The 21,477-nt window shown below is 45.5% G+C and overlaps 1 protein-coding gene across 2 annotated transcripts in view; it reads right to left on the bottom strand.

Annotated features, from left to right (window-relative positions):
* LOC130116828 (A disintegrin and metalloproteinase with thrombospondin motifs 2-like) overlaps window positions 1-21,477 on the bottom strand; it is a 304,782-nt gene that overhangs the window by 27,942 nt on the left and 255,363 nt on the right. For both annotated transcript variants that reach the window (XM_056284894.1, XM_056284895.1), the window contains exon 21: window positions 15,694-15,901. In XM_056284894.1, coding sequence (XP_056140869.1) covers window positions 15,694-15,901 — 208 coding nt within the window. The remainder of the gene's footprint in view (window positions 1-15,693; window positions 15,902-21,477) is intronic.

Here is a 21,477-nt window from a genome sequence, read left to right as displayed (position 1 = left end):
AGTTGTGCCTCGAGGTCTGTATTGAGTGCTTCCTCAACCTTTTTTAGCCCATGATAGAATGATTCAGCCCCCAGCACATCCTGCCTGAATTCACTCTTATAGAGGTCACTGTAGAACCCTGCTGCGTATTTCAGAATTCCAGAAAAATCTGACAGCTGCACACCAGTGTTAGTACGCAGAGAGTGAATGGTTTTTCTCTGCCCATTCTTGCGCCCTAGACTAAAGAAAAAGTGAGAAGGAGCATCCATATGTCTGGCGTTCAGAAAGCGTGAGCGGACCAGTGCCCCCTGTGCTGTAATACCCAGCAGGCTAGCCAAAGCAGACTTTCTGGATTTGAGAGCCTCTACATGGCCTCTGTCTCCTGTGGAATCTGCCAAATTCTGTAGTCCCACCATTTCATCCTCTAGATCTCTCATAGATCTGGCTATGTCTCTGGTGACATTGCGAGTGTACTGCTGGCAAAACTGCTTTATCTGACACTTGCCAATGTCCCACCATTGCTGTAGAGAACTAAATTCAGACCTTCGGCTTCTATATTGGCCCCAGACAAACTTAAAAGCATCTCTAAAGTTGTTATTGTTTAGGAGGCCTGTGTTAAAATGCCAGAAAGCACCATTTGTTTTAACACTTCGTACGAAAACCGAGCACTGTACAAGAAAGTGGTCAGAGAAACAAACTGGAAGTATGTTACATGTTTAAACACATTAAAATGATGTTTAAAACAATAAAACCGATCAAGCCGTGCCATGGATAGTGCATTATCTTTTAGATGTGTCCATGTATACTGCCTCTGGGTCACATAAAAAGCTCTCCAAACATCTTTCAGTTCACACGAATTAACCAAGCGTGTGAGCCGACTAAGAGATGCAGGATGTGGTTCCTGATTGTTCCTGCCCAACTTGCAATTCTCTGTACAGTTAAAGTCCCCTCCCAGAAAAAATACTCCTCACTGTCACATTTACTAATAACATCAGATAACACATCCAAAAAAATGAATCTTTCAGGGCCAAGGGTTGGACCATAAACATTTATAAAAACTAGTGTTGTGTTTTCATAATGCGCTCTTACTTTCAGTAGCCGGCCTTCGACTACTTCCTCTACCTCAAGGGAGCATGGCAAAAAATCTCTTGGGAAAAGAATCCCGACCCCACCACTAATATTTGATTTATGACTGAGAATCAGTTTTCCAGTCCAATCCCTCTTCCATTCAACATCATTATCTGCTGTGCTACGTGTTTCTTGCACAAGCAAGACATCTATTTTCTTCAGCTCAACCAGTTTAAACACAGCAGCTCTTTTCATGCCATCTCTTGCTCCATTCAGGTTTAAAGTGCCTAATTTTATATTACACATGAGGAGAGTGGGGCTGAACTGTGCCAGAAACAAGCTTACACTGACCAAAAAGATAAAAAATACCCAAACTTGTCTTAAACATCATCATGAAGTTGCAACTTTACTTTCTGAACAAGTGTTTTCAGTCTGAAGACTTCCTGCTCAGTAAATGTGTTCACCTCCAAGTCCCCTGTGTTTTTCATAAAGCATTGAACTGAGTCAATAAAAAGCTGCAAGTCTGGAAAATAGTTTTGCACCTTGACTGCCCTCAAACCCTTGGTAACCTGCAAAAACCTCCTGATCTTCAGAAAGGCATAGCTCCCTTCCGTGTCCACCTGTGTATGAGGAGAGGAACCTAACTCACACTCACTTTCGTCTGTGTTCTCACCAGACAAAGAGGAGGATGGCTTTTTATCTTTTGAAGCCCTCTTCGCTTTTAAACATTTCCGTCTACCTTCAGTCAGCTTCCTTTTAATGGACTTTTTTGATTTTATTTCATCGTCCAACATAATCTCTGCCTCTTCTTCGAGTACAGACTCTGCCACTCTCACAGCAGTCTGCTGTATTTGCGTCCTCCGACCACAACTCGTATCTGGCCCAGCCAATTTGCTATGATCCCTGGTCTCGCTGTTGTCATCTTCCGTTTCATTCTGTTCAACGTCCGCTACCTTCTCATCCTGGCCATCAGCTGTGACCTGCCCAAGTTCTCTTACCTTCTCAGTGTGCTCAACGTTTTTACAATGCTCAGCCTGCACACCTCCTTCTCCTGCCTGCTCAGTCCGTCCATTTTCCTTATGTTCTCCAGCCTCGGTCTCTTTCTGTGTCACCACCTGGTCTGTTTCTGCCGCCCCTCACTTCCCAGCCTCCTGTCTGCCCTGTGCCGACTCGGCCGCGCCGCCTCCAGCCGGAGATGTGCCGCTTGCGGCGGCATCGGGGGACAAAGGTGGCCCTTGAGGCTCAGACCTACCCTCACTCCTTCTGGGACAAGACCTTACTAAATGCCCCTCTGACCCACAGCCAAAACATTTCATCATACCGGATGTAACAAAAACAATGTAGTCAAAGTCATCAATCCTGAATTTCAGCTTCAGATCCAAATCCTCTGCATTATTTTTCAAAATCATGAAACCTTGCCTCCTATGGGACACAACGTGTTTCAAGTGAGGAGACTGGCAACCGGAGGAGACAATTCTTATCGGGGACACTAGCTGTCCGTATCTTGCAAGCTCCTTCTCCAAAGCTGCATTCCTCCTGAAGGGGGGGGGGGCATTAGAAGTGGTGATTCTCTTGGCTGGGTTAACCAGCGGCAGAACGGGAGTCACCATGTCCCTAATCACCACACCACTTTCCACCACCTGGCTGACCTTATCAATGCTGTCCAGAAACATGACTACTGCACCGTTCATCCTGGACGCCGATTTGATGCTTCCACATGCTCCCCTACCGCGAGGCGGCGCTCCTCCACCGAGCACGTGACCACCGGAGCCACTTTAATCGCGTGCCGGCGCATCAACTTCTCAAACGCCCTTCCTCCACCTCCCACAGCGGCCATATTGCCGCACCGCTACCGACAATAAAACAACTCCGCTTAAACCCACCACCGAAAAACCTAACTAAAAATAAACAACAACAAACCCACAGAAAGCACGTGGACAGGACCAGACAGGACAAGTCCAGGTTTTAGAAACTCACCCACACCGAAGCAACACGCTGCTGCTCCGTGCACTCACTTGCACCTCCGCTCAGAGACGGAGAGAGAGAGAGAGAGAGAGAGGGAGAGAGGGAGGCAGAGAGAGAGAGGCAGAGAGAGAGAGAGGCAGAGAGAGAGAGAGGCAGAGAGAGAGAGAGAGAGAGAGAGAGAGAGAGAGAGAGAGAGAGAGAGAGAGAGAGAGAGAGAGAGAGAGAGAGCGAGAGAGGCAGAGAGAGAGAGGCAGAGAGAGAGAGAGAGAGAGAGAGAGAGAGAGAGAGAGAGAGAGAGAGAGAGAGAGAGGCAGAGAGAGAGAGAGAGAGAGAGAGAGGCAGAGAGAGACAGAGAGAGAGGTATATGGTCTTTAAATGAAGTTTTACATGTTGGACATTATTTTGTTTGTTTATTTTTAATGTGTAGGTATGTAGAGCTTTTTCATTGTATTGATACATCCTAGAATAACAGGATGTGTCCAATATGTCCTCCTTCACCACCTAGAATACAAGATACATCCTAGAATAAATATACCTATAACGTAGTTATGGCTTTCATTGTATTGGGTTGCCCTCTTATATATTCGAATGGGTTTGAACCCTTTTTTTTTGGTTTTTTTTTTTGAGAAGGAACAGTCAAACATAATTTTTGGCCAATTTTGAAAGTCCTAATGTGAACACAGCCTTACGCAATATCAACTGCCACCATAACAGTAACCAACGAGTCGATATATGTCAATGCAACCGTAATCCTGGAGATGCCTGGGTACAGGATTAACCAACAGTGTACCAACCAAAGTTTACTCCTGGCCAGAGTAACAAGAGAACAACATCAGGCCCACCCAGAGCAGAGACCAAGCGATACTGGAAGGATACATGAGAAAAGGAGGCATCACACAACACCAATGTGGCTGGTGGACCTAACAGCAGGCCACAACAATGTCCCAGAACAAGAACCAGTGATCATCACAGTGGCTGATATCAGAAGAGTCTGAAGCATGAAGAGCTGGACTGCACAAGGCCCAGACATCATTTACACCTACTACTACTACTACTTTTGGCTGCTCCCGTTAGGGCGCGCCACAGCGGATCATCCGTTTCCATCTCTTCCTTTCCTCTGCATCTTCCTCTGTCACACCAACCATCTGCATGTCCTCCCTCATCCATAAACCTCCTCTTTGACAACATTCACACCTACTGGCTGCAAAAGCTAACAGCACTCCACGAACACCTGGTGACACAGATAAACCAGCTGCTAACAACAGGGTCTCACCCTGACTAGCTGACAGGGGAGAGCAATAATGATCATGAAGGATCCCCATAAAGTTTCAAAACCTTCAAACTACTGGCCGATAACCTGCTTCTCTACAACATGGAAGATCCTGACATGAATCACAGCGGCTAAGCTGAAAGGGCACATGAGTCAATACATGAGTGAAACTCAGAAAGAAATTGGGCTCAACACCAGAGGGTCAAAGCATCGGCTACTGGTTGACAGAGCAGTCACCCAAGACTTTAAGATCAGACAGACCAACCTGAGCACAGCCTGGATTGACTACAAAAAAGCCTACTTTCAATGCGCCACACATGGTTACTGGAGTGCTTGGCACTATACAAAGCCAACAGGACACTAATAGCCTTCATCAAGAATCAAGAACTCAATGCAGTAGTGGAAACAAGTACCCAGTTACAAGCACTGTTACGAGTACCTAGGTTTCCACAGGCAAATGGAAACCACGAGGAGGCAGGAAGGAGGTCAGCTACAGTCAAATACCTCCAACGGGTGAGGCAGGTCCTGAGGAGCCAGCTCAATGGGAAAATAAGATCAAAGCCATCCACACATATGCGCTACCAGTCATTAGGTACCCAGCTGGAACGATAAGCTGGCCTGAGGAGGAGATATAGGTGACAGATATCAGGACACAGAAACTCCTCACAATGCACGGTGGGTTCCATCCGATGTCTAGCAGCCTGACACTGTACAATAAGTGAAAAGCTGGAGCTAAGGGTTAGTGAGTGTCAGAGCCACTATCCATGATGTAAACAGAAAGAGGGACCCTCAGGACGAACTGCTTAGTGAGTACCTCAGGAAGTAGAAGACAGAGAGTGGAGAGGAAGAAGACGAGGAGGTGTCATGGAAGACTAAGCCCCTCGTTGGGATGTACCATCGACAGATAGGACATGGCTGATATTGAGAAATCCTTCCAGCAGCTAGAAAAGGCTGGACTGAAGGACAGCACAGAAGCTCTGATCATAGCACCACAAGAACAGGCACTCAGGACCAGATTGGTTGAGGGAGAAGCTATGAAAAGATGCCCCTGAGACAGTCCAGCACTTAGTAGCAGGGTGTAAAATGCTAGCTGGGAAAGCGAATGTAAACGTTTGAACTACAAACGTTTGGACTGACACAGATTTACTATCTGTCGCAATTGTTGAGATTTAGTGGCGTTGTGAACGCCACCCATAAATGACGAGATGACACAAATGTTCGTTGACAATGTGTTTCCTTCTGTACACAAGCTAACATTAGCTGTTTCCAAACTGTACATGAGCTAACATAAGCTGGTCGTTTGGCTGACTGATACACGGCTAGCTGTACACACAGCTTGCTGAACAACAGCGTGCCGAATGACGAGATGCTGACCACGGCTGTGGGACCATACACTGGCTGTACACGTGCAGTACTGAGCTGTGATGAGCTGTAATGAGCTGTGATGAAGCTATGATGAAGCTGTAATGAAGCTGTAATGAGCTGTGATGAAGCTGTGATGAGCTGTGATGAAGCTGTGATGAAGCTGTGATGAAGCTGGTTCAACAACGTTTCCACTTTATCGCATTTAAATTAACCGTTTCCACTTTATCGCATTTAATTAACTCTTGTATTTTTCGGGAGCTCAACTCCATGCAACCACGTGCTTCGTTTCTTTGCACCCTTCTGAATCGCCTGCGCTGCATGATGACGTCATATATGCGCCTCATATTACTGAGATTGGTGCCTCCATGGCTCCACCTGCTGGCCAGACGGGCATACAATTAACCAAACTACTGTACATAACTTACACTCCCCCCTAAAGGGCCTTAAAGGGACCTTTACACAAAAATTAAGTAACATACAGCACATTACTATAAAGCAACCAATGCATCATTACCTTATGATTTCCAAGACGTATCAAAACGTTACATATTTACAAAAACAAAAAACAAAACAAAAAACTTTCTTTTAACATCCAAATAAGAATTGACATCAGTTTTTTTTTGTAATAAAGACCCTTTTTTTCTTTTTAAACAAAATTCAAACTACTTGAAAATATCAATGGTAGCTAAGTACAGTTTTCTGATGCAAAAGATCAATACAGGAAGATCCTAATTTGCCTCCTCCAACAAGCACAACCTTGTAATAAGCCGGATAAGTTCTGTGGACTTTGTCCTAATCTTGACTTTGCGCACATGCCCATCTGCCCCTGGGTAAATCTCTGTTACTCTCGCTAAAGGCCATTCTCCCCTTGGAGTCTCTTCAACTAGTAAAACAACATCTCCAACTGCGGTATCCCTTTGCAATTTGTGCCACTTTGCCCTAGCTTGCAACATTGGGAGATACTCTCTGGTCCATCTTCGCCAGAAAATGTCTGTGTGATACTGAACTTGACGCCATCTGCGTCTGACATAGAGATCCTTGTGATCAAACTCCTTCTCTGGGTAAGCAAATGAACAAGTACCTGGGCGAAGTAAATGATTCGGGGTAAGCGGCTCCGAATCAGACACATCATCTGAAAGAGTAGTGAGCGGTCTACTGTTTATCACAGACTCAACAATGCACATTAGGGTAGTAAGGGCCTCATCATCCATTAATTGTTCTGAAAGCATGGGGCGCAACACTTTTTTTACCGACCGAACTAAACGCTCCCAGGCACCTCCCATATGAGGGGCATGAGGTGGGTTAAAATGCCAGTCCACCCCCTTGGTGAGCAACATTCCCTGAATCCTATTCTGATCCAAACCCCCAAGTAATCCCTTCAGCTGTCTTTCAGCCCCTACAAAATTGGTCCCATTATCACAGTAAATGTCCTTTGGACAAGCTCTACGAGCCATGAATCGGTACAAACAGTGAATAAAGGAATCCGTGTCAAGTGAGTGACTAATTTTGAGGTGGACGGCCCTGACTGTCATGCAGGTAAACAAACACCCGTATCTTTTCAAAACACTTCTGCCACGTTTCATCGTCAGTAGACCAAAGAAATCTATCCCCACGCCACTAAATGGCGGATAGGTGGCCTCCAATCTGCATTTGGGTAGATCTGCCATGCGCTGTGTAACTACCTTGGAACTCCACCTTCTACATGTAACACATTGTCTGAGGACCCTTTTACCGCTTGCCTACCACTAATTACCCAAAATTTCTGTCTGACCATTGCTAATACATGTTCCTGGCCAACATGACCATGAGTCTGGTGAACTTCACGCACTATTAAATCCACAAAGTGATGTCGTTTCGGCAGGATAAGAGGATGCTTCATTGTTTCCTCAAACTCCCCCTGTGATATCCTTCCACTGACCACCAGTAGGTCATCATCAGAGACACAAGGACTGAGAGAAGCTAGCATGCCTCTCTGTGGCAACTCTTTCCCAAAGTACAATGGAAATTCTTTCTTCTGAACAAAGCGAATTATGGCAAGCTCTGCCTTTTCCATCTCCTGAGAATTAACTGGCAGGGAGCTATCAGGCACATCGCCACCTGAGACCTTGAATCTTAGCCAAGCCTTGACTCTTAAAAGCAAAGCAACTCTCCTCTTGAGCTGAAACCATGACAAGTGACACAAAATGAAGTCCTGAACAATGTCTCTAGCAACACTCAGACTGATTTGTGGTGACTGTTTGACCTCAGGATCATTTGGATTTACCGTAGCCTTAACATCTGACATAGGCCAGTACTCTAGAGCAGGGGTCAGGAACCTTTTTGACTGGGAGAGCCATAAAAGCCAAATATTTCTAAATATATTTCATTGAGAGCCATATAGTATTTTTAACGTATAATAAATGAAATATGTCTTACTTTCAATGCGACTTCTGGTGCTGCATGGCGTATCGAAGTGCCGCTTTATATGTGACCGTTTCATCGATGCAATGTTATCATTGCATATGAGACATACGGCAGATCCTGCTCTCTCCACAAATGCAGATTCCTCTGCGCACGCAGCCTGGAATGCACGGTAACCACCGTCTTTTTTTCTTTTCGCCCTCTTTTCCCTTACAAGGGTTGAAGCGGATAAACTAGTTGGCTATCTGATCAAATTGATTTCTTCACCTTTACAATGACCCGGACATGCTCGCGAGCCATTGGTTCCCGACCCGACCCACGGGTGACCCGTGACCCGTGAAATTTATCTTCAAAACTAATTTCTGTTTACTTTAAAATGACACAGTATTATTAAGAAATATCACAAGTATTTTAAAATCAGTTCCAAACTGATTTTTTTTTCAACTCAAAATTGTCTGGGAGCCATATGCCGTCACCGGAAGAGCCATATATGGCTCGCGAGCCATAGGTTCCCGACCGCTGCTCTAGAGGCTTAGCCAGAAACCATGGTCCCTTCTTCCACATACTGCTGTCAATGAGGGACTGCGCTGTTACACCACGAGAAACGATATCTGCTTGGTTATCATTAGAAGCCACATGGCGCCACTGATCAGGCCTGGAACCTGGGGTTTTTTGATGTAGCCTAAAACTATCATACTGTCAGTCCAAAAATATGAGTTCTCAATCTCAATACACAGTTCCTTTAGTAGCATACTGTCTACCTTTATTGCCAAAAATGCAGCAGATAACTCCAACCTAGGAATACTTAACTGCTTCAACGAAGCAAGTCTGGACCTTGACATCAGCAAATGACTATCAACGCTACTGCCCACCAACATGACGCGTAAATAAGCGACAGAACCATATGCTTTGGTCGATGCATCGGCAAAGTGATGCAACTGAAACTTCATTGCACTAGTAGGTTTCACACATCTGTCAATTCGAAACCCTCGCAGCACTGGTAACTCATCTGACCAATTCCTCCAATCTGGGACAATAGCATCTGGAGGCTGATCAACCCAACTTATTCCCAATCTCGCTAGTTCCTGTATTATGAGTCGTCCCTTGACCACAAATGGCGTCACAAATCCAAGAGGGTCAAACACAGCACTAACCCCACTAAACATTTCTCTTCTAGTGTGAGGTTTGTCTCCAGTACGTACACTAAATGACAAAGTGTCTGAGCCCAGTTCCCAAATTAGTCTTAGGGCCTTCTCATAAGCTACTTCATCTGAATCAAGGTCAAGATGCTGAACACCCTTAGCCCTGTCCTCTACAGGGATTAAATCCACAACTTCCCGGGAGTTGCTAGCAAACTTAGCTATTCTAAAGCCACCTTCTGAAAGCATACCTTTCAAATCTAAACTTCATTGCACTAGTAGGTTTCACACATCTGTCAACTCGAAACCCTTGCAGCACTGGTAACTCATCTGACCAATTCTTCCAATCTGGGACAATAGCATCTGGAGGCTGATCAACCCAGCCTATTCCCAATCTCGCTAGTTCCTGTATTATGAGTCGTCCCTTGACCACAAATGGCGTCACAAATCCAAGAGGGTCAAACACAGCACTAACCCCACTAAGCATGCCTCTTCTAGTGTGAGGTTTGTCTCCAGTACGTACACTAAATGACAAAGTGTCTGAGCCCAGTTCCCAAATTAGTCTTAGGGCCTTCTCATAAGCTACTTCATCTGAATCAAGGTCAAGATGCTGAACACCCTTAGCCTTGTCCTCTACAGGGATTAAATCCACAACTTCCCGGGAGTTGCTAGCAAACTTAGCTATTCTAAAGCCGCCTTCTGAAAGCATACCTTTCAAATCTTGAACTAGACGTACAGCACCCTCAACTGTGTCAACAGCCACAAGGCAGTCGTCCACGTAGAAATTCCTTTTGACTGTCTCTACAGCCAAACTACCATATTTGGCACTACCCTGGTCGGCAACATGACGCAGCACAAACCCACAACAAGCAGGTGACCAAGTACCACCAAATAGATGTGCCGTCATGCGATAGACTACCACATCATTACTCAGGTCCCCGTCCTTCCACCAAAGAAACCGGAGAACATCTCTGTCGCTGGGACAAACTTTGACCTGGTAAAACATAGCTTCTATGTCCCCCTGTACTGCTATTGGTCCAAGTCTGAATCTGAGGAGAACACTGGCTAAATCATTGGTAACATCTGGGCCTTGCATGACATGCTTATTCAGCGAAACATCATTAACCTGTGCTGCACAGTCAAATACTACTCTCACTTTCTTTGGAGAAACAACTGGATGGTGTGACAAGTACCACACTGGGCCATCAACAGCATCACGCTCTGATACCTCCTCTGCATGACCGTCCCTGAACAATGCGGCCATAATCTTCACATACTCATCCCTAAGTTCCTGATCCTTTACTAACCTCTTACGGAGCGACTGAAGTCTTCTCTCAGCAAGAGGACGGCTATCTGGAAAACTGGGCTGACCCCTGAATGGAACCGGCAGCACATAATGGCTATCCATATCCTGAGTAATGGTACCCTTCCACAAACTCAATGTACGTTCATCCTCTAATGATAACGACTTCTCTGGACCATTCAGCTGTTCCCAACCCTCAACCTTCCAGAACTTTTCCAACTGGTCCTCTAAGTGACAGTCTACAAAATTGGCTGACAATGACACACCTGTACCTGGCGAAAGTGGCCAATTCAAAGCCCAACCTAATCTGGTCTTAACAGCGTACAGCATGCCAGGACCCGTTCCTTGCCTGACCTCCAAGGGTATCATCAATTCGGCGTTGTCTTGCCCAATAAGAATCATGACCTTATCACGTCTCAAATCTGGTAGACGTAACCCTTTCAGGTGGGGGAATCTCTCCACATCAGCCTCTGTGGCGATGTGAGTCTTGTCACAAGGGATAGCAGACCTGGTGTACACAGGATTCAGCACATAAAACCCATCATGGTTAACAGCAGATATTTCAATAGTAACCACCCTTGTATCAATTGTATTAGGCCTATCAATAGTGTTTAGGATCGAAGTTTCAACTTCTCCTCTCACCCCCAGTCCCTCTAACAGACCGTCTGTGCAAAACGTTGAGGTAGACCCATTGTCTAAAAGAGCGTAAGTGCAAAATGTCCGGCTGCTACCAGGCGCTCTGACTCTTACAGGTACAATAGGCAAAGCTAGTCTGGATTTGCCTCCACCAACTGCATTACACCCCGCCTTAATGGTAACATCTGCACTCTCAGACTCTGAGTCTGGCTTCCTTTGTGACTCAGGCATATGCAAGAACTTTTGTGTGTTTTTGGGAACAACCATCTACGGTACAACGCCTATCCGACTTACAGCTGGATGACACATGACCTGTCCTGAGACAATTAAAACATAAGCGTTTGTTAAGTACATATTTCTTCCTACTTTGTGGAGTCATATCCTTGAATTATCCACAACCAAACAGACTGTGGTTGCCATTCATACACAATTCACAGCTCTTGTTAGTTGTTACAGCCGGCCTACCTGCTTGACCTGAACGACCCACAGAGGAATCACCAAGCTCAAACTCCCCTGAGCGATCTGCTGTGACTGACAAACTACCTGACTGAGACTGATTAGAATGACCTACTGTCATAAAGGCACTGCCCTGTCGCCTGCTTGGCTTATCATACAGTAAACTAATGTAGACTGGGTCATTGGCTTCTCCTGCAGCATTCTCTAGAAATTTAGCTAAATTTAACACATCTGGTGGCTTACCACCCCTAGATCTTAGATTTTGAACCTCTTTCAGCCATCTGGTTCTTAGGTACATGGGTAACCTTGATATAATTTGCACCATCATCCTCTGGGTACTTATCTCAGCCACATAACCCATAGCGCTAAGGGTATCAATGCAACAGCTTAAATCACCTGTCAGCTCCTGTAACTTAAATGCATCCTTGGGCCCAATCTGTTGGCCCTCTGCTACCTTCCTAACCCAGGCTTGTGAAATTGTATAATCATCTCCAAATCGCTGTTTCAGTAATTCTCTTGCCCGTGAATACCCATTTTCTAAACACACACAAGGCTCTATGAGGGCTTTGGCTTTATCTGAACAATACTGAATCAAGAGCATGAGTTTGGCAGCATCATCTACTGCAGTCACCCTACTGTCAAAAGCCTTGATAAAAACCCAATACTTCAATGGATCCCTATCGAAACAAATAAGCTCTGGTTTAGGGAACTGACAACATTTAACATCTGTTGCTGCCCAAAACGGACAGCCTCAGCAACACCTTGTAAAGACTCAACAGTCTTGACAGCTGCAGGTCGAGGACAAAATTCTTCCGCATCAGCATTCATTGTCCCGTTCTTTTTGCGGTCCATGTTTGTTAAAGTCCGTTGCTGCTCCTTGTTCGATCGGATGCTTGACACCCGGCTCCCCCCTGTGGGAGCCATCTCCGCCTGCATCGCAGCCAACTGGGTCCTCAGCTCCAGCTCCTCCTTCTGTTGGCGAATATGCAGCTCCTCCCTCTCCAGACGTTGACGCTCTTGCAGGGATTCTGCGATGACAGACAAGGATGCGGCTCTTCCTGACGCTCTTGAACTAGCTGCTCCACTGCAGCTTGATACTCGCGAACCTCCTGCACTGCTGCGACCGGCCTGGCTCGCAGAATCTTCAGGCTTGACGTCATCAGCTAGGAACTGGAATGGGACAACCTTTCCTTCATTGAGCTTCTTTATTTTTTCCTCCATCCTCACTCTGAGCTCACGGACTTCATGGTCTATACCTTGAAAATAGGCCTGCTGCTCTTCAATCTCATCTTCTTCATTTAAAAGTTCACATATTTGGTCTTGAATACTTTGCAATTTCGCATAAGCTTCTAACACGGCATCCAGACTATTCTGTAACCGCTGGACATCATCCTCTGATTCATTCATTTCTTTTATCCTCTTGGTTAGCAAACCTCGCAGACCTCTACGGCTTGCCTTCAGCTGCGGAACCCCCGCGGACATTGTGAAAATTGCAGATAAACTGTGGTCATTGTTGAACTGTAAACATTTGAACTACAAACGTTTGGACTGACACAGATTTACTATCTGTCGCAATTGTTGAGATTTAGTGGCGTTGTGAACGCCACCCATAAATGACGAGATGACACAAATGTTCGTTGACAATGTATTTCCTCCTGTACACAAGCCAACATTAGCTGTTTCCAAACTGTACATGAGCTAACATAAGCTGGTCGTTTGGTTGACTGATACACGGCTAGCTGTACGCACAGCTTGCTGAACAACAGCGTGCCGAATGACGAGATGCTGACCACGGCTGTGGGACCAGACACTGGCTGTGCACGTGCTGTACACGTGCAGTACTGAGCTGTAATGAGCTGTGATGAAGCTGTAATGAGCTGTGATGAAGCTGTAATGAAGCTGTAATGAAGCTGTGATGAGCTGTGATGAAGCTGTGATGAAGCTGTAATGAGCTGTGATGAGCTGTGATGAAGCTGTAATGAGCTGTGATGAGCTGTGATGAAGCTGTGATGAAGCTGTAATGAGCTGTGATGAGCTGTGATGAAGCTGTGATGAAGCTGTGATGAGCTGTGATGAAGCTGTGATGAAGCTGTAATGAATCTGTGATGAAGCTGTAATGAGCTGTGATGAGCTGTGATGAAGCTGTGATGAAGCTGTAATGAAGCTGTGATGAGCTGTGATGAAGCTGTAATGAGCTGTGATGAGCTGTGATGAAGCTGTGATGAGCTGTGATGAAGCTGTGATGAAGCTGTAATGAAGCTGTAATGAGCTGTGATGAAGCTGTGATGAGCTGTGATGAAGCTGTAATGAAGCTGTGATGAAGCTGTGATGAAGCTGTAATGAAGCTGTGATGAAGCTGTAATGAAGTTGTGATGAAGCTGTGATGAGCTGTGATGAAGCTGTAATGAAGCTGTGATGAAGCTGTGATGAAGCTGGTTCAACCTGCATGGCATACATACATTTCCATTTAGTTCAATTACCACGTGCACCACGCACTTATACCTTTTCCTTAACATCAAATTAGCAGATATTTACTCGGCATTTGCAGAAATAAACTAACGTTACCGAATACAATTTACAATGCGTCAAATGGTATTCACATCGCTAATGAGAAAACAAACAATATTATCGGCATTTTACATGCGTTATCATAACAACACAATAGCTACTGCTATTAGCTCAGTCTGGCGATTATACAAGAATCTACCGAGCTCATTTAGCTTTGTACAAACATTCAAACTCGATCTAACATTTGTATATAATACTCGGAATCCACATACAATTACAAAACAGTGTACTTACAACGTTTCCACTTTATCGCATTTAATTAACCGTTTCCACTTTATCACATTTAAATTAACTCTTGTATTGTTCGGGAGCTCAACTCCACGCAACCATGTACTTCGTTTCTTTGCACCGTTCTGAATCGCCTGCGCTGCATGATGACGTCATCTATGCGCCTCATATGACTGAGATTGATGCCTCTATGGCTCCACCTGCTGGCCAGACGGACATACACTTATCCAAACTACTGTACATAACTTACATTGTACAATGAAAGGCATAACCAAGTGGCTGGGACAGTGTACAGGAACATCTGTACTGAATACAGACTGGAAGTCCTCAAGTCCAAATGGGAGAAACCACCAAAGGTGGTTGAGAATGGCAGAGCTAAGATCCTGTGGGACTTCAAGTTCCAGACTGACAAGCAGGTGCTGGCTGACCAACCAGACATTGTGGTGGTCAACAAGGAACAGAGGACAGTAGCAGTGATCCATGTAGCGATCCCGAGTGACAACAACGTCAGAAAGAAAGAGCATGAGAAGCTAGAGAAATACCAAGGGCTGAGGGAAGAACTGGATCGGATGTAGAAGGTGAAATCCACAGTAGTCCCCATGATAATATGAGCACTAGGAGCAATAACCCCCAAACTGGGAGAGTGGCTCCAGCTGATTCCAGGAACAACATCTGAGGTCTCTGTCCAGAAGGGTACAGTCCTAGGAACAGCTAAGATACTGCGCAAAACCCTGAAACTCCCAGGCCTCTGGTCGAGGACCTGAGCTTGAGGAAAACAAACAGCACCCGAAAAAAAAAGCGTGAAAGGGATATATATATATATATATATATATATATATATATATATATATATATATATATATATATATATATATATTGCATGGGCAGCACAGTGGCACAGTGGTTAGCACGGTCGCCTCACAGCAAGAAGGTCCTGAGTTCGAGCCACGGGACAGTCCAACCTTGGGGGTCGTCCCGGGTCGTCCTCTGTGTGGAGTTTGCATGTTCTCCCCATGTGTGCAAGGGTTTCCTCTGGGGGCTCCGGTTTCCTCCCACAGTCCAAAGACATGTAGGTCAGGTGAATTGGTGGTACTAAATTGTCCCTAGGAATGAATGGGTGTGTGTGTGTGTGTGTGTGTGTGTGTGTGTGTGTGTGTGTGTGTGTGTCGGCTGTGTGATGGCCTGGCGGCCTGTCCAGGGTGTCTCCCCGCCTGCCGCCCAGTGACTGCTGGAATAGGCTCCAGCATCCCCGCAACCCTGAGAGCAGGGTAAGCGGTTAAGACAATGGATGGATGGATGGAAATATATGCATGTACCTGTGACCAGGGCCCCACCCTCCAGGAGGATGGGCAAGGGAGGCGGTTGCAGGGTCGTTTGCTCTCTGGTCGGTCTGGGTTACACATTTTTGGGTGAACTGAACGCTGACCCCTGCTAGGCTCAACCTGCTGGCAGACCACCCCACGCTGCTGGTATCCCGTCTGACCACATGAGGCACTACACTCCTTCCAGTCCCCTGTCACCCAACTGGGAAGATAAGGAGACAGACAGACAGACAGAAGAGGAGAGAGACCGAGAAACAGACAGTGAGATGGACAGTTGAAGAAAGAAATACTGAGCAGAAAAAAGGCGTAGATGATCACTAACAGCCTACAGAAACAAAAGAAAAGTTTGTGTGTGTGAGTGTGTGAATGAATGAATAACTGAATGAATGACTATTTGCTTTAGCTATCTGGCTTTGGACCATCTGCTCACATGACTGAAGAGACCAGATTCATTAAAACCATTGCTGCAGAGGAACTCAGCACAACAGTAAGTGGCTCAGTACCCCGTCACCTGGCCACCAAAGGGAGACGTCTCCAACGGAGCTATACCAGTGGTCCAGCAGCCAGGGCTGACGGCCATCAGGAGCTTCTCGTTACTTTCCATGGGCACACAGTATTTGAGTCCGGTTTTCAGCTTGCTCTGACACATAGTCTTCACATGTTCCTCAGCAGTTATTGATTTATTGATCTGCCCCATGCCAGAGGTTTTTAGCTGAGTCCCCCACACTTCCAAGACGTTTGCCTCAGTCTGGATTGAAACTCTGAGCCCAGTTTGGGTAGAATTTTAGTTAGATAGCTGTTTCTGTCTTTTCTAATGGACTGCCTATTGTCTCTGCTTCTGGGCCCTTTCTGCACAAGACCACGACCCAGTTCCTAACAACAACAAATGCAACAAAGCACCACAACACTAGAACACACTGTACAAACCCCAGTTCCAATGAAGTTGGGACGTTGTGTAAAAGGTGAATAAAAACAGAATACAATGATTTGCAAATCCTTTCCCACCTATATTCAATTGAATTCACTACAAAGACAAGATATTTAATGTTCAACCTGATAAACTTTATTATTTTTTCCAAATATTCCCTCATCTTGAATGTGATGCCTGCAACACGTTCCAAAGAAGCTGGGACAGGGGGAACAAAAGACGGGGAAAGCTGAGGAATGCTCAAAAACCACCTGTTGGGAACCTTCCACAGGTGAACAGGTTAACTGGGAACAGGGGAGTGTCATGATTGGGTATAAAAGGAGCATCCCTGAAAGGCTCAGTCGTTCACAAGCAAGGATGGGGTGAGGTTCACCACTTTGTGAACAACTGCGTGAGCAAATAGTCCAACAGTTTAAGAACAACGTTTCTCAACGTACAACTGCAAGGAATTTAGGGATTTCATCATCTCCAGTCCATAATATCATCACAAGATTCAGAGAATCCGGAGAAATCTCTGCACGTAAGCAGCAAGGCCCAAAACCCACAGTGAATCCCCGTGACCTTCGACCCCTCAGGCAGCACTGCATTAAAAACCGACATCATAAAGGATATGACCACGTGGGCTCAGGAGCACTTGGGAAAACCATGGTCAGTTAACACAGTTGGTCGCTACATCTACAAGTGCAAGTTAAAACTCTACCATGTAAAGCCAAAGCCAGATATCAACACCACCCAGAAACGCCGCCGGCTTCTCTGGCCCGAGCTCATCTGAGATGGACTGACGCCAAGTGGACAAGTGTGCTGTGGTCTGACGAGTCCACATTTCACATTGTTTTTGGACATCATGGACGTGGTGTCCTCCGGGCTAAAGAGGAAAAGGACCATCCAGATTCATATCAGCCCAGAGTCCAAAAGCCAGCATCTGTGGTGGCATGGGGGGTGTTAGTGCCCATGGCATCATGGGTAACTTGCACATCTGGGAAGGCAGCATTAATGCTGAAAGGTACATACAGGGTTTTGGAGCAACATATGCTGCCATCCAAGCGACGTCTTTTTCAGGGACGTCCCTGCTTATTTCAGCAAGACAATGCCAAGCCACAGTCTGCACGTGTTCCAACAGCGGGGCTTTGTAGTAAAAGAGTGCGGGTACTGGACTGGCCTGCCTGCAGTCCAGACCTGTCTCCCATTGAACATGTGTGGCGCATTATGAAGCACACAATACGACAACGGAGACCCCGGACTGTTGAGCAACTGAAGTCGTACATCAGCAAGAATGGGAAAGAATTCCACCTACAAAGCTCCAACAAGTAGTGTCCTCAGTTCCCAAACGTTTATTGGGTGTTGTTAAAAGGAAAGGTGGTGTAACACAGTGGTGAACATGCCCCTGTCCCAGCTGCTTTGGAACGTGTTGCAGGCATCACATTCACAATGAGGGAATATTTGCAAAAAAACAATAAAGTTTATCAGTTTGGACATTAAATATCTTGTCTTTGTAGTGTATTCAGCTGAATATAGGTGGAAAGGGATTTGCAAATCATTGTATTCTGTTTTTATTCACGTTTTACACAACGTCCCAACCTCACTGGAATTGGGGTTTGTACAATTCAGGTTAGCAGAGGCTTTCATCCAAGGTGACATACGTCTCTAGAACGACCAAGACCTTCATTTTGACCGTTCTGGATTTTCACAGTTCAACAACTTTGTGAAAAAAAAAGATACAGACCTGCTGCCCCCGAACGCCCCCAACACTGCAGATATACCTGCACTAAAACGAGCTTTACACGACCTGCACAAAACAAGGTATGACGAGATCCACCTATAACGACCATGAGCGGTCAACATGGCGGCTGGTAATGTGTGCGTGATGGTGTGCGTCATGTCAGCATCTATGACGTGTGCTGGTTGCATTATTTCCTATGTGAAGTTTATCTCTCTGCCCTAGAAACACACTAGCATCCTCCAATGAAGACAAATAGTCTAAACTTGACGTTTGATTATGGCCAACATGTCTGTTACAGACGCACCATGACTACCACCGAGGCGGTGCAGTATTTACAGATGCACCATGACTACCACCATAGCCGGCCCGTCCTACAGGCGAAATAGGCGGTCGCCTAGGGCCCCGAAACGGTTAAGATAAAAAAAAATGTTAACAAATAATAACCGTTGTGTTGCTCTATGTCCAAGAGAAACGCTGTGACTGGTGAAATGCGGTGTCTGCAAAAATGATTGAATAATTTCTGGCGAATCACCTAATTTCACCAGTCACCTGACTGGGGTGTGGGCTGGGCTGGGTGGGCTAGATCGTCAACGCAACAATCATCTCAAATATGTCGGGTAGGCAGTATCCCTCTGGCGCCCAAAAAAGAAAATGTAAAAAAGTAGATGACAAAAAACAAGGCAAAAGTAGAGGTATGTCTGTCCTTGAATTTCATTATTTAGTTAGTGGTTAGCACAACTGACTAAGCAGCAATGTTGTTAGTTAGCCAGCCAGCTAGATTTAGCTACCATCCATCATCATCAATATTAACTTAAGTCATAGCTAGTAGCCTAGTGTGCAGTAATAACAGAAGTAACATTAACTGTATGCAGAGATATTGCAAGAAGGATCATTTATTAAGGAGAAATGGCATTGTTTGCCTGAAATCAAGTTATGCTAGAAGATTAGCATGGCCCCTGCACAAGGATGACTTGGCGGTCCAGACTTTGAAAAGCCCGGCTGCCTACTTTCTGTCCCCTCGTATCCGGCTAGTGCTAGCTAGCTAGGTAATTTAGCTGAGATACAGAGAGCAAGGCCAAAGTACCCGTTTGGTTCATAAACTGCAACAGTGATGCACCATTTAACTAGCCAAGCTGCTTTTTCTTTTTCTTTTTTTTTTTTACCAGACAGAATGGCGAGTGGTCTTAAAACAGATCTACAGAACATCTAGATTTTAGGCGATTTTTAGGGGACTGGCGCCACCCAGTGGATGCTTGTGAAACTACACTCAATTGACTTCCACTACGTCTTTAGAACATTGGTAAATGGTGAGTAAATGAGTAGAAGCTGGTTAACATTCGCCCAAAAGCAATGCACTTTTGTTGTTTTTGCTGAGAGCTCTCCTGAACACACCAAGCATATGGCATCCTGGAAGGAGTTAGAGTTGCGTCTCAAAAAAGGAGAAGACTATAGACAGGCAGGAAATGTGACTACTAGAGGCTGAGAAGAGGCGTTGGAGGGACGTTCTTACTCGTTTAGTGGCCATCATCCAATCTCTAGCAGAGAAACCTCGCTTTAAGAGGATCAAGTGACACACTGTACCAGCCAGACAACGGTAACTTTTTGAGAGGTGGAAGTTCTTGCTAAGTTTGATCCTGTAATACAGCAACATATTGCACGGGTGCAAAGTGCAGTTGGATATCATCCACATTACATGGGGAAAACTGTTTAGAATGAACTAATTGCAGCAATGAGTGGCAAAGTAATGGAAGACATTGTGACTGAAATCAAAGCAGCCAAATACTTCTCAATCATATTAGATTGCACCCCAGATTTAAGCCACCAAGAACAAATGTCTGCAATCATTCGAATAGTCGGGTTCAATGACATGCCAGAGATCAAGGAACATGTCATTGGTTTTCTTGTGGCAGACGAAAGCAATGGTGAAATTTGGCAAACCTCATACTCAAAAAGTTAAATGAACACAATCTCCCCTTTGGTGACTGCAGAGGCCAGGCTTATGATAACGGAGCGAACATGCGTGGGAAACACAAAGGTGTACAGGCCAGACTCTTAAAAGTGAATCCCCAAGCCTTTTTTGTGCCTTGTGGGGCATATACCCTGAACTTAGTTGTTTCTGATGCAGCCAAAGCCTCCACAGAAGCCATTAGTTACTTTGGATACCTCCAAAAGATCTATGTCCTTTTTTCAGCAAGTGTTCAGAGATGGGCAATCCTGAAAAAACATGTTCCGATTAGTGTGAAGTCCTGGGCAGAAACTAGGTGGGAGAGCAGAATCAAAAGGGTAGAGGCTCTATGCTATCAGGCTGCAGAGGTAAGGGAGGCCCTCTCGGAGGTGAGGGATAAGGCCACTGACGGAAACATCAGGATTGAAGCTCAGTCTTTGGCAGACGAGGTGGGCTCATACCGTTTTTCTGTTTGCTCGGTTGTGTGGTATGACATTCTAGCAAAGATCCAGCATGTCAGCAAACTTATGCAGTCATCTGAAATGCAGTTAGATGTAGCTGTTGATCTGCTCAGGGACACACAGAGATTCCTTGCCGACTACAGAGTCACTGGTTTCGCAGCAGCTCAAGCAACAGCTAAAGAAATCTGTGATGGGATGAATGTGGATGCCACACTAAAGCAGATGTGGCTGAGAAGCACCAAACAGCAGTTTGTCTAAGAATCATGTGATGAGCCTTTCAGAGATGCGTTAAAGAGGTTAGAGGTGACATTCTTTAACACTGTTGTTGATGCGGCCAAATCGTCTGTTGAGGAAAGGTTTGTCTGTCTGTCTGAGGTGAAAGACAAGTTCAGTGTGCTCAAAAACGTTACTAATCTGACAAAGGATGAACTGTCAACTCAGTGTGAGACACTTAGTGCCGCTCTAACAACAAATCGTGGTCATGACATCAGTGGTAGGGAGGTAGCCCAGGAGTTAAGAAGCTTACCACAGTTGCCTTCACCCAACATGTCCCTGCTGGACTTCATATCATTCATTCACACCCAGCATTTGAAAGAGGTTTACCCCAATCTCTGGACAGCTCTTCGTATTGCATTAACCCTACCAGTAACTGTGGCCAGTGCAGAGAGAAGCCTTTCGAAGCTAAAACCAATTAAAACGTACTTACGATCCACAATGTCCCAGC

This window comes from Lampris incognitus, chromosome 8, assembly GCF_029633865.1.
Source record: "Lampris incognitus isolate fLamInc1 chromosome 8, fLamInc1.hap2, whole genome shotgun sequence".
Classification (NCBI taxonomy): Eukaryota; Metazoa; Chordata; class Actinopteri; order Lampriformes; family Lampridae; genus Lampris; species Lampris incognitus.
Note: the sequence above shows the minus strand (reverse complement) of the source record. Positions and strands in the feature narration are given on the sequence as shown.